General features: G+C 43.3%; 1 protein-coding gene across 1 annotated transcript in view; it reads right to left on the bottom strand.

Moving 5' to 3' along the window:
• The window catches only part of PKNOX2 (PBX/knotted 1 homeobox 2), a 370,783-nt gene that overhangs the window by 53,179 nt on the left and 303,007 nt on the right, over positions 1–14,597 (bottom strand). Inside the window, exon 8 of the mRNA XM_054997769.1 lies at positions 14,339–14,527. Coding sequence (XP_054853744.1) covers positions 14,339–14,527 — 189 coding nt within the window. The remainder of the gene's footprint in view (positions 1–14,338; positions 14,528–14,597) is intronic.

The following is a 14,597-nucleotide window of genomic DNA, read 5'->3' as shown; positions in this document are numbered from 1 at the left end:
AGTATGTTAATGAATCTGTGTAGTATATTTGCCTCTCATCCTTCCTCCAAAGAACTCAGCACACCATCAATAGTTCTCCCTTCCTAATTTCCCCCCACAACAACCCTGTGGGGTAGATTAGAACAACTGGTGGGGGTGAGAGAGAGTGACTGGTCCAAGGTCACCCAGCTACCTTTCCATGGTAGAAAGGGGATTTGAACCCGGGCCTCCCACATAGTTGAACAACAGTCTAATGAATGCTACAAGGACAAAAATAAAATGGATTTGAATTTCTTGCACAATAATATGATTTAATGTAAATTAATTGCAACTTTTCACTGATTTGTCCAGCTGCTGATGTTTATTAGCTTATAGTTGTAATATATGAGCTGAAAAATGAAATGAGAGAAAAGAAAGGAGGATCATTCTGGGACCAAAAAGCGAGTGGCTGTCCCACAGGAACAGGCGCCATTTCTCATTATTCTATGCATTTACTTAGCACCCATCCCTGGGAGTATCTGCAAAAGGTCATGTGGCTTTGATAGGGAGTAATTAACATTTCCTAACTTTAATGATCCAAATGCTCAGTGACCTCTTCAGCGCTGGGATTTTAAATGACAGGGGGCAGAGGGAAATCTAGCAACTATGCTCACAGCTCAATCGCCAGGTGTTCCAAACGCTCATTATTAGAAAGAAAGGCAACACATGTTGTGTCCCTCGTTCTGAATGTTCCTTAATTGTTCCATGAACAAATTCCAAGGGGAACTCAAGTATCTTGGATTGTATCCTTTGCTTACCCTACCGATCAGTACGAAAACCCTATATTGCATCATACAGAACAGGCTGGGTTCAATGACTCCTGCTCAGTCAGGAATCAGGTAGTAATTTGCACAACCGCTGTGCAATTTGCACATTCCGCTGTGCAAATCAGGTAGTATCAGGTAGTAATTTGCACAGCCGTTGCATGATCCTGCACAAGACGAGTGGGGCAGGCAGGTAGTGTTAGAGTGCCTGGGTTATAACTGGGGAGAAGTGGGCTCAAAACCACTTTGCCACGAAGCTCATGCTATGACCTTAAGCTGGGTAATCTCTCCCTCTCAGCTTACTCTGTTTTACAGGATTGTCCTAAGGGTACAATGGAAAAGGGAAAAGTACATCTGCTTCTTTGAGCTCCCTAGAAGAAGACTGGGATTTAAAAAGGACAATAGAGCCAAAAAACTTTCTCATCCCTCATTTCAACTTAATTTCTTTATTGTACCTCTTTAGATAGTGAGGGGCAAAACTGGGAAGGGGGTGTTGACATGCTACAAGTGCTCCCTTACAACACACACTTGAAGTTAACTTAATAGGGAGCAGGTTCTAGCCAACTGGGGAGATGCATGCAAAATAATGGCGGGGAGGGGGAGATGATTTGCATAATTGATTCTGTGAGCAGAATTTGGGCATTCTTGAAATGTCTGTCTGTGAGCCGAACCACACGATACGAATTACTCGTGAATGACACAAAAATGCACTTACACGTGGGAGAAAGAACAGACCCAGCTAAAACTAGGATCCCTTGTTGTATAGAAAACACCGGTATGATTAGACTGCTCCTCGCGCATACATGAAGCTGCCTTATATTGAATCAGGCCACTAGTCTGTCAAGGTCAACATTCTAACCTGGCTAGCAGCAACTTTCCAGGGTCTCAGGTACTGGATTTTCACATCAACTAGTACTTGATCCTTTAGCTGGAGACTAAACCTGGGGCCTTCTGCTTGCAAGGCAGACGATCTGTCACTGAGCCACAGCCTCTTCCCTGCTTCACAGGTCTACAGTTAAGTGTCCTACAGCTGCGATCAGGGAGGCTATTTCCTTCTGGCGTTGCACTAGTTTGTACGTTTGGCATCATGGTTAAATTAGTCCGGAGCTTTAGCCATAAGAGCAAAATATCTACTTATAATGTGATGAATGCAGATATTGTTAAAATAAATCTACATCTCCGCAGGAATGAGAGCATCAAATGTAATGGAACATAATGAAAACATCACAAGGTGGTTCCAAATAAATATCTAAAATAGTTATAGAGCACTTCTCCTGCTCCTGTATTATTATTGACATTAACTTTTCCATCTAAGTCAGGAATTTCTACCTCGGCTAAAGGTGTTAAAGTTCTCCAGTTACACATTGTGGAATGGTGCAAGGGAAAAATATGAGAAAATATACTATCTTTAACTCTGTTGGTCACTGATGCCCTCAATGATGCATGTTTTTCCTTAGGAACTAGTTACATATATAATCCTCGCTTACATTTATTACCATCTTCTCCCAGATGACATAGTTCCCCCTCCCCACCTATTTTGTCCTCTTGGATTGCTGGGCCTTCTATCATTTTATGATAAATAATCTGTCTGCCCTTCTTGTGCCTGTACCTACATGCACACATTTAACCTGCCACTTGAGCAATCCATCAGGTGAAACACTTCAGAGCTTACTTGTGTCTTTCGTTAGTCTTTAAGGAGCCACAAGATTCTTTGCTGTGGTTACAGTGATAATGGATACTTCATGCATCTGATGAAGTGAGCTCTTTTCATGAAAGCACACGGTAGAATAAATCGTTTTAATCTTTAAGGTGATACATCACACATATTTAATTTTACTGCAACAGACTAACATGGCTATCCCTCTGGGATTTTGGATTCTTTATCATCTTTCTCCTAACATTATGTTGTCTTGGTGACTTGAGTTCACATGGACTGCTCAGGTATGATCAGATGTTCTGCTTTTTAAAAAATCTTGACTGTAGCCTCTTCTTCATTTTGCCTGTAGTGCTAATTGTTCATATAAAGGTTTGTGCAAAACAGATAACAAGAAGTTGAGCCTGCCTCACATCATGTCACTAGCTCCCATTTCCAGGCAATATATGATAACCAGCACAAATAGTTCAAGTAATATATTTTAATTCGTCTGTCCTCCAAAATGGAAATAAGTTGGTAAGAACAACTGCTTGTTCTAGGAATTGGATAAGCATCTCTACTCAGCATAGAAACAGACAGCACAAAAAGGCACAGAATATTTTGCACAGCAGAGAAGGTAGACTGGAAGCACCACATGGATTAAAATGAAGATCACAATTTTACTGAATTCAGAATGTTCTCCAAAGGGTTGCAATGCCTGCTCCCCCCCTCCTGTGGTGCTGAGTAGGGGGGGCGAGCAGGCATTGCAATGCACTTGCTGAGTGGCAGAGCAGATGCTTCGCATGTGAAAGGTCTCTAGTTGAGTCCCCAGGACCTCCAGTTAAAAGACCTTGTGTAGCAGGTGCTAGGAAAGGGACCTGTGCTTAAGATTCTAGAGAGCTGCTGGCGAGCACAGCAGACATTCCTAGACCAGATAAACCTACATTATAAGGCAGCTTCATATGTTCAAAGAAAGTTGGCAACTCTAGATCCGCAACAGGATGACCAGTTCAGCTATCTAATCTGCTTGTATCTCCTACTTTGGAAAACTGTCCCATTATGCTGGGGCTGGTGGGGGCCTTGAGTGGCCTCCTCCTACTCAGAGGCTGACAGGGGTGACCTAGGGTTGTTCAGCACTTTCCTTGGCCCCTGTTCCATTAGCGATGACCTCTGTCCAGAAAAGCAAGCCTGAACATACTCTGAGAGTAATGTGACAACTAGTTTGACTTGCCAGAAAGAGCCATGTTTTAGGAATCCTTTCCAACATGTACATGATCCTGCTGTGTGAGGAAATAGCACTTGCTAAGTTGTTCTCATCTCACATTGCAACTCTGAAGTGCAAACAAACGCATATAAGGCTCAAAGAAATGTGAGAAAGCTCGCTTAGACACTGGGCAACTGTCCCAAGGAAGTCACAATTCTGATCCGTTCCCCTGGCAATACAAGAACTGTGGATTTGTGCACAGAGCATCCTTGAGCTGGTAGGGATTAGAAGGCCCTTTTAGCCTAGTTCTCTGGTGCAAAACAGGATGAAGCAGCTCCTACCAACTGACTACACCATACAAGGCCATGGTGTGCTACCAGCATACAGAGGCTCTGTACAAAGCGGGTTACGGAGCAAAGCGCAAGCAAATGAAATGAAGGATAAAAAACAAACTCAGGGTTATATGAATCTTCTGTAATGGGTTTGAGGATGGACTCAGAGCTGTCCAAGATACTCTGTCTCCTTAAGCATCTGTACAGCACAAGGCATGATCCTTTGTAGCATTGCAGAGGATGCCTGCGGCACAATTCTCACAGGTGTGATGCAAATAGCTGCTCCTCGGGACTACTGGATAGACCTCACCTATCCTCCATAAGGGGGATCAGACAGATTCATGGAGAATAGAGTCCATGAGGCTACTACCCAGTGACGAAAGACAAACTCCATATGCAGAGGCAGTAAGCCTCTGGATACAAGTTACTCGGAGGTGACATAGAAGAGCTTGAATGTTATGCCATCATTGGTCCTCCAGGTGGTCACCATGTCGACCAGGAAGCTGAACAAGATGCATCACTGGTTTTATCCCTGGTCTGGTCCGGTATGTCTCATGATGGTCATTTTAGACTACCGCACTCGTTGGATAATGCACTTCCAATCCTCTTTATAGATCATTTGGAACGGATTTTTTCCTGTGCGGAATGAAAAATACACCTCAAACGATTGATAAAGTGCATTGAAAGTGCATTATCCAACATGTGCGGAATCAGCCTAGGAAAATGGCACTGCAGGAAGTTCCTGCACGCGATCTGCGTTGGCCATCAGACAGCATGCAGTTGTGCACAGTTCAAGAGGGATATGCCCCAGCACCCTCTGCATCAATGCAAGGAATTCTGGAGCACATAACTTGGACTGCACATTGCTTCGCTGACACTGCTCAAAGGCAGGGTATATTGATCCATCTATCTTGATGGACAGTTCAAATATTATTTGATGAAATTGTGCGTAAGTTGAAAAACAATTGCCCTCGAGTAGAAAGCATGCTTTTGTTGGTCTTAAATGATGCATGCAGGTATTACAGTAGGCATTGTTTTAGAAGAGGCATCCCCCAAGTGCCAGAAAATAGAGAATGCCTCTTTTAAGATGGCAGTTGTCACCTGTAGTTCTTTCTATTGAAACTTGTATTCAATTTTTTTAAAAACCTGCCCGATTAATCAGGGCACATTTGCAATTAATCAAGAGGTTTCCAATCAATTAATCAAACAATATCACACATACACAAACAAAATCTGTCTTGCAGAGGATCCCACCCTAGTTTTCAAGGTACTCCACACGTTGATAAAATACTCAGTTACTCTTCCAGCCTGTGCAATGGGGTTCAATCCAAGCACCTTTTTGCTGGAGAAAAGGGCAGGAGGGGGATCTTCTTTGATAACCACAGACAGGCTATGCTGAGAATCAAGGAACTTGCATATACAGAAGCCATGTGGGATGGTGGCTCCAGTATGTAGGGGAACTGGGTGAGATGAAATGAAAAAGCTGCCTGGATCCAACCCAACAAATGTTATATGGTCTGGCCCCCTCAATGAAAAATGGATGCCAACCTCAGATCTCACTGAATACATGCCTTATGAAGTGTATTTCCGCCACAGGTAACTGCTGGCTCAATCTGGCTTGCCATCAGTTCCCCAAACTTCAAGCTGAAAATATGCTCTGGTATGCATTCCTTGGTTGTTCTCAAATGTGATTTTTTTCCTCCCCCTCTGAAGCCTTCCAGCACATCACCTTCGCAGGAGCTGATGTTTAACTAATTTTAACTGTAATGTGTGAACTTTTCCCTCACATTCGGCGAAATGTGCCGTGCCATCCTGATAGCCGCATGAGCAAAGGAAAGCGGAGCCACTCCTTGACAGAATTCCTTGTAAAAAAAAATGAGAGAGGAAAGGTGGGGTTTTAGTCCCTCTCCAAGGGCCTGATTATTTCCAAAGACTTGTGCTAATTTTCTGATATGATCCTCACATCTTTGTGAGGTGCTAAATCCTCATTACTTTTCCTGACCGATGCATTCTAATTAGATCAACACTTAAAAAAAAAATTCACAATAGCCACAGGACGGCTTTCCATCTCATTAACTCCTCACATATTATTTTCATGAAAATTACTGATAAAAATGTGCATCTCCATTTGCTGGGACTCGGAGCCTCGTCGGCTCATATCTAACATCTCTCTCATTGCCCTGGATGCGAGCCGTTGCTATGGCAACTTGCAATAATAGAAACTAATAAATTACAAACGAGATGCTCGTTGAGCAATTATTGTTCTCCTTTATGCAAGTTTCTTGCTAATTTTGATCATAAGGGAAACTACAATAAAGCAGTAAAGGAATATTAAGTCCATTTCTAAAGAATATTTGAAAACAAAGAAAGCCTAGTGGTGTTTTTTTTAGATCATTGATTAAGTGATTTGGATATTTCCGTATATCTAAAAGGAGAAACATGAACTTTTAAAATTTTCATTTTTCTCACCTTCCTTCGATCAGATACTCTCTGGACTATGGCATTGATATTGTCAGAGTGCAATGGTCCTCGTTTGAGGAACGAAGAATATTTTAGTGGATCCATCAGGTTCCCTGAACTCAGAGGCAATCTTAGTGATTCTGGAGCCCTTGGAAAAATACAGGAAGGGGCCCTGGAATCACTGTACCCCTGTCAGGGCCAACCAAGAGGTAGCCCTCATCCTGTGGGTAGGTAGGTAGGTAGGAAGTACCACGATTGCCAGAAACCAGCTCCCTGACCACAGACAGGACAGGTGCTCCTTTGGGGGCACAGCTATGGATGGCTGGGGCTTCCCCAAATGCAGGGTCCAGGGCAGCTGCCTCTGTTGCTCACTGTCTAAGACTGCCCCTGCCTGCCTGAACTTGGTTAGACTGAAAACCTGCATCTGGCAACTCTACAATGATACACAGTGGACAGAAGTCTTAAGTGTTGTTACCAGCAAAGAAATGTTCAGCCCGCCTAATTACAAGGCTTAATCTGAGTGAGTGCTCAGCAGCTGCAGCCTCTCTACATTACAGAGTACATAGGTTGGTTTGGGTCTCCACCTATATCAGCTGCAACACAATCATATGTGAGTCTGGGATTCATCCTTCCCCATGCATCAGTTTCCCAACCCAAAACAATCCAATGAGACACTATCTGGGGAAATCCATCTATTCCCTGGGATACATGTGGTTTTCTCTATCAGGCCCAATAGCAGCCCTCCTCCAGACTGTTTTAGACTGGGAAAAAGGTGGGTTTGGGGGAGGTTGAAGCCCATTCTTCATGTGCACCATAGTCATGATATACTCAAGCACGGTATGTGCAGGGATTGAGGAGAACCCACAACTCATGTTACATCTGACACCCAGTGAGGACTCAGGTCCTGCGTACTTAGTAATGTGTATAGCAGGGGTCGGGGTAACCAAAATGGTTGAAGGAAAAAAACTTTTTCATACAAGTCCCAAGACCAATGCCAAAAGAAATAAAAAGAAAAAAGTACAAAAATCTTTAATAAAATTTCAAGAATTAATACTATAGGATTAAAACAATATCATGCTGGTTCCATGTATGTAAGTACCCTCCCCTAATGCAGAAATTTGTAAACAACTGCACTCCCACACATTCGGACGACAAACATCTACGGACATCTTTAAAAAATGACCAGGGCCGATTCCAGATGACTAACCTTAAGTCGCTTCATGCCGCCCTCTTCCGGATCGCGACGGGGAAAATGCGAAATATCGCGTTTCCTCGCGCGAGTTTTGCGCGACGACGCGCAAAACTCGCGCGAGGAAACGCGATATTTCGCATTTTCCCCGTCGCGATCCGGAAGAGGGCGGCATGAAGCGACTTAAGGTTAGCTGTTACAATCATCATTATACATGTATAGCCAAGTGCTTTTTGGCCATGAGGCCTTTCTCAGTGGTTTGTATTTGTTTTATACACACCATATTTTATGGGATGCCTGTCCAAGCAATAAATAAACACATAAAAAGGTATAGATACTCATGGACTTAGTAGGTCCCATGACCCCATTCAAATTCAACAAGACTACCAAAGACACATTGGTGTAGGTGATGATTTTTCAACAGTCCATATGTTTAAGATCTCTATAATACAATTCAGGATAAATCATATCAAGAATGGTGTGTAAAACCGCAAGGAAACCAGAAGCATCCAACCAACACTGTGGTGGCAGCTGCCGCTGAAACGACATTATTGTAATCTGCACAGCCAATCAGATCTCCAATGGCCAATCAGATGCCCTGTTGTGCAACAACCCACATGGCCCACCCACTTTCTAAAAATGCTTGATGGGTGCCAGGAAACGTGTCAGCAGGTACCATGGCACTCATGAGCACCATGTTGGGGACCACTGTTGTTCTCAGTATGCATGCTCAAATCAGAGCCACAGCTAGCCTTCTTTGACTTCCATGTTTCCTGCTGGGCAACAAAGAATTCAATAGTAGAAGAAAGTTGTGTAATCTCAAATGCACCAGCTGGTTCTATTTACCATAGGCAGCCCTTAGTTTCAGGCACATGCTCCTGGTAACACTGGTGTTCTCATTTTATTACTATTTTTAAAGCTTTTGGGGGATACCTTGCTAAAATTTTGTTCATGTGAGTTGCTACTCTTCGTCGTCAGGGTTCAGCTCTCTCCCTAGGGTCTCCTAGAAATTAAATCTGAATGATGATGGATGTCCCTTGCATCTTGTCCACATGCATGCTAGTTAGTACCAAACACATTAGAATTAGATTGAAGTTATTTTTAAGTTCTGAAACTTTTACCTTCCTATAATGAACACATTCCTTGTATCCATAAGCACTTCCTTACCTTAGCCCCGACCCCCTTGAAGTATTCATGCACACTGTCATAATAGCTTAAATGAGATTTTTTCCCCAGGATAACTTAGGCGAGATAACGGTGATCTTGATTTTGCAAAATTCACCCAACAGCCAGGGGAAAACTTGGGAGGAGGGTTAAATAGCTAGAACTTGGGGGCACTACTAATTTTGGAAAAATACTAGTTGCCAGTGGGTTTTTTTGCTGTAAGTTTTCCTATTATCAAAACACACACTCATTCTTTAAATTAAAACTGTCGGATTGAAAATGAAAAAAATATTGTTTTCCCAAAAAAACCCTAAAGGTGGCGTAAATCCATGCCAATGGGTAGGATGCTTCATCCTGCTTAGGGGCCCCAGACTCACTCTTTGCATTTGGCACCAAAAAACATACACAAACAAGGCACATCCAGACTTGCGTATACTATATTAACTATTTAAACTGAGACACAGTTACTTACACGACATAATTTATTTTCCTTCTGTGGGCATATCTGCCCAAAGAAGAAAAATAAATCATGCAAAGTAAGCAAACAAATGACAAGTGTATTTCCGGCTTCGGGAATGTGGCAAGAAGTATGCCAACAGTGGCCCTCTCCCTTGGCCACTGTCACCTTGCCATGAGAAACTGCAAAGGGCACTGGATCCCAGTGCCAGTGGATCCTTTACCCTGGCATACGACTGGGTTAGAAAGCGCTTATGTTCACTGCACAGATCAACAGAGTATTGTGTTACAGTGGTATGGTGGAGTCAGTGTAATGGACTCCAACCAGCTAGACTCAAATACACATTCTGCCTTTAAGTTCAATGAATAACTTGGGGCAAGTTATCCACACATTCAGTCTAACCTACCCTACAGGGTGTTTTTGAGGATAAAATGAGGGAGGAGGCCATGTACACAGCCCTACGCTTCTTAGGGAATGGTGCAGGATAAAAAAATATAATTAATACCTAATGATCTTGCCTCTGGAGGGATGGGTTGAAGAATGAAACAGAAAAACAAAAGAAGATAATCTTTTATTTTCACTTCTTATACTTGAAGTATATTCCTCTTCCCAATTCATTCTCTCATCATGTTATCTTTTTTTCAGGAGAATAGAAGAGGTAGAAAAGGAAGTTTGTTGTGCTTTTTCTGCTACTGAAGTCATCTCTTTCTTGTTGGTAAACTGTAACTGAGATTTATTTGTATCTCCAAGGCTTAGAAACATAATACAGAAAAGCAAATTTTCTGCTTTGGGATGCAAATAAAAGGGGCCTTTAAAAATCCAGAAAGGAGCACTATGGCTTTTTTCACAAGCACTGCTCCTTATCATGTTCAATTGGCAAGGTTTTGAAAAACTGGCCTTCTTACCAGAAGGGGGAGGGTACATTTTTATTCTGTGATCTTGCACATAATTACATGAAGGTTAATACAGCATGGGAGTAAAATAAAAGTTTAAATACAAAGAAATTATACCGAGTTGTTGACTTTTAAAAATTTTACACAAACATAGGCAATTCAACAATCAAAGCCTAATTGAAATACAAACACTAAATAGCCCTCTAACCACATGAACATCAACTATAGTATTAATGTATGTCACAGATTTTGGAGGAGCATTATTTATGCACACTCTGTAAGCTTACTTCATAGATTTCTGCTCCTCAAGTAACAGCATTTCTGTGGGCCTGAAATGTTGGGAAAACTTGACGTATATCGATACAGTTACATATAAGTTTCCCCAATGGGCAAAGGGTGGACCCCCCCAGGATGTTTCAGGTCAGGAAAATGGAGCATTGGGCAAAGCTTAAATCCCCTCTCGTCACATGCTGTAGTTTTCTCCTCTATTTTCTCCTCACAACAACCCTGTGAGGTAGGTTAGGCTGAAAGTATATGACTGGCCCAAGATCACCCAGGGAACCTACATTGCAGAGAGGGGATTTGAATCTGGCTCTCCGAGGTGTTAGGATGTCACTCTAACCACCACACCACACCAGCTCTCAGGTTACATACTGGGCCTTGAGAGCTCACAAAACACCATGTTTAGAGGCTGTGAGCCAACTGAGCCAGGCTGAGGTGTGTGTGTGTGTGTAAAAACACTCACATACTGCTGTCACAAATGGTACTTGGTTCATAATCTGGAAGGGTCTTTTCGCTAGCTCCAGCAGTTTGAGCATGCCCACTGGAATGTTCCAGTTTTTTCCCCTCTTAGTAATACTGTCCCATTTTCAATACCACACTGCAAAACTGCTCTTGAATCCTTTCTTACTTTGAGAAGTTGCTCCTCAGACAATACAAGGGCTGAACGAGACAGCAGGGAGATCTGGCATCAGGGCCTCCCACTTTTTAATACACTGTCAGTATAATCCTAAACAGAAATATACTTTTCTAAGTCCATTAATTTCAGGAGACATAGAAGGGCATAACTGCTTAAGATTGCACTGTAAGTAGCAGCGCTGCATTGCTACTGAAAATTGGGGTATTTACCTACCATGATGTTTTCTCATTGTAAATGGTTTTCCTCAAAGCTTTAATTAGCTTCACAGAAGAAAAAAAAGTCTCCCTTAATCATGGCTGGATGTCCCTTTGGCCCTCAGTCCCATCTGGAATTATTCAGATATTATTTTTTTAAACGAAACTACACCATTTCACTTTTCCCAATCAACAATACAAATTCAAAATGAAATCCAGCAGCAGCAGAAAAATCATAAAATAAATTACTATTAAAACCTCAAGAGAACAGGATAGACTTAGTCAGGCACATTAATGAGGGTGGTAGGGGGAATTACTCAAGGACAATGCCCAGTCTAAAGCCAAAGTACTACAGAGGAGGTTCTCACTTGAGTAGCTACCCACCTGGCCTCTGAAGGCAGGGGTAGACTCTGAAGGAAGTCTTAGTTTTAGGGCAGAAACGAGCGGGAGAAGGTGGTCCTATTTACACGTCAAAACCAAGGCCTTGAATTGTCTCCGAGAGCAATCTGAAAGCCAATGATAAATCTTTCAGGACCAGAGTCATAATAAGATCACAATGGGGAACCTTAGTCAATACTCCAGCCACCATATTTTTTCGTAAGATGTTGTTTCCAAACACTTTTCCACAGTTAGTTGTGTGATTCTCTGTGCAATTCTCTGAATTATGCACAATCCAATTCTCTAGATCATAATAACCATTATATTTCTCCATTTGTGCAACAGTGTCACTGCAACCCACTTTATACATGTTCAAATGTACATGTTCTGTGTATTCACACATAGAAATACAGTACCTCTTGCATGCTCTAGTTTGGAATAAACTACAATTCAGAGGGAGGAGAACCATCAGACCAGATTAAACGACTGCATTTCTGGGAGCTGCCATAGGGGCCTGGAACACACACGTGCGCTCCGGCGGCAGTGTGATGACGTCACTTCCGGAAGTGATGTCACCATGCCAAGTGCATGGTGACGTCACTTCTGTAAGTGCCGTTGTTGTGCTGGCCGCGGAAGCACTCCTGCGCTCCGATGTGGCCAGTATGGGGCCAAATTGGAGCGTAGGGATGCTCCCATGGCCAGTGTGAGGGGTGGGAGCACGTGCATGGTGTGTGCTCCTGAGGTGCGTGCCAGTGGTGGGCACGCTCCGGGAGTTTGCCCCCTCCCGCCGATCACTCAGCGATTGGCGGATAAAGGGGCAAATCCCCGGGAGTTTGCCTGCCACTGGTGGGCACCTGGCAACCCTAGCTCCCCATATTACCTGATTCATTGGTCATAGCCATCAATTTTTAAAAGTCAGAAATGGGGCAGTCTTCACGTGCATGACTTGTAAAAATACTCTTAGCCTAAACAGGAGCTATGAGCACAGAAGTAATCCTGAGCTGGGAAAAAGGCCTTCACATTATAGGGACATTATGGTAGTGGTGCCCACACTGATAAAATGTGAATGGTGTGTTAGATAAGTGCTCTATAAACGGCATGCATATTTTTTAAAAGATCCACAGTGGTAAAACTGGAACAGGAAGGAAAACAAATATCCATCCTACCTGGGTTTTTTGTTTGTTTGTTTAGGGTGAAGAAGACAGATGAACTCGCTGTAGATGTGCACCACCACTCCCTCTTGGGACAGATATAAATACTCGCAAAATGAATCAACCCTAAGAGCAACTAGTTCTTCCTATTTCCAAAAGAAGCCAGCTGTGCAGAGCGCTGGCTGGCTGGCCTTTTGCAATTCCTAGCTGATCAGCAATCTGTTCTGCTAGAGGTAGGAGGAATGTGGCTTCGGGATGATCAGAAGGGGCCAGCCAGTCGCACCCGGCACAGCCAGGAATCAAAAAGCCACCACTGCACAGCCCTCTCGGTTGCAAAGAGCAAGGCTTCCAATGAACCTAAACGGCTTTTTAAAAAGAAGATAAATTCAAATGTAAATGGCTAAATGTGCTGGGTCCCTTTAAAAAAAACTTTGAAAAAGCTCAAGAAAGCACCTGAGGCAGGGGAGAGGGGGTGAAAATCCACCCTAGACTTACAGCCAGGTATGGGTGTCAGCAGCAGAGTAAGGGGCGGAGGCTTACATTGTAGCAGAAAAGCTCAGCTGCTTCTGTCCGACGATTTTGACTGGATCTCATTTTGCTCTGGGCTCTGCATAGTGTTGTGGCATACTAATCTCTTGCAATGCTTAGCCTTTTGGCCTCACTTTGCAAGAACACCCGCCATTTTAAAAGAAGAATGTGCCATCAAGTTGAGACAGATTCACGGTGATCCTGTTCATGGGGCATTCCAGGCAAGAGATGAGCAAGAGAAGGCCATTGCCTTCCTCTCCATAGCAACCCTAGCCTTCCTTTGTGTTCTCCCATCCAAGCAGAGCAAGATTTGCATCCAGTACTAACTATAGCCAACCCTGCTTGGCTTCCAAGTTCTGACAAGCTCAGGCTAAGCTGGGCTGCTTCCCCCCGCCCCTACATTTTACCTACAAGATAATATATCTGCAAAGGGTGATGTTCACCTCTCCGTCAGTGGAAATCTCTACAACCTTTTCTCTAAAAGATACTGCTGCTCTTAGTAGATTTGCCAGCCTCCATGTAGTGGCTGGAGATCTCCTGGAATTACATCTGGTCTCCAGGCCACAGAGATCAGTTCACCTGGAGAAAATGGCTATTTTGGGGGGTGGACTCTATGGAATTATGCCATGCCAAGGTCCTTTCCCTCCCCAAACCCCACTTTCTCCAGGTTTCTCCAAGTTTCACTCCCCAAATCTCCAGGAATTTCCCAACTTGGAGCTGGCAACCCTAGCACTTAGAACATTCAGTGAACTCACAGAAAGGGATGATCAGGGCAATGCCTTCAGGCTCTGCCTTCAGCCTCCTCCTGCCCTGTTTAAACGGAATCTGTGTGCATGATAAACAAATGTGCACCCTCCATGCACAAAGGACCTTTGATTGTATTGAGAAGGAACAGTGAGGTGGACACACATTCATTTCTGCCTAGATGAATAACTGAAAAAGGCTAGGATCTCCCCAGGTTGGAAATTAAGAAACTTAGTACCTTAAGCACAAAGAGACATTTTAAATTAAGCATTTTGTGTTGCGTTCCCCGCCCCCTGCCCCCAATCTTTACCTGTGTGTGTAGGTTTATGGAGGACTGGTTCGGGGAGTAGGGGCCCCCAAGGTCATTCCTGAGTAGGTTGTCACTGTGCATCTTAGTTTTGAGGCAGGTGATGTAACGATTACAAAAGTCCTTGCACAATTCATTCACCTTCTCCAACTCCAGTAGATGAATTCTCAGCACCTGAATGGCCTTTACCATCTGTGAGCAATTAAACAAAAAGAGGAGATCAGTCAAAAGCCCCATCACTTACAAAAAGACAATGATGGTT

The sequence above is a fragment of the Eublepharis macularius genome, chromosome 14, assembly GCF_028583425.1.
Source record: "Eublepharis macularius isolate TG4126 chromosome 14, MPM_Emac_v1.0, whole genome shotgun sequence".
Classification (NCBI taxonomy): Eukaryota; Metazoa; Chordata; class Lepidosauria; order Squamata; family Eublepharidae; genus Eublepharis; species Eublepharis macularius.
This window is presented reverse-complemented; position numbering and strand designations above follow the sequence as displayed.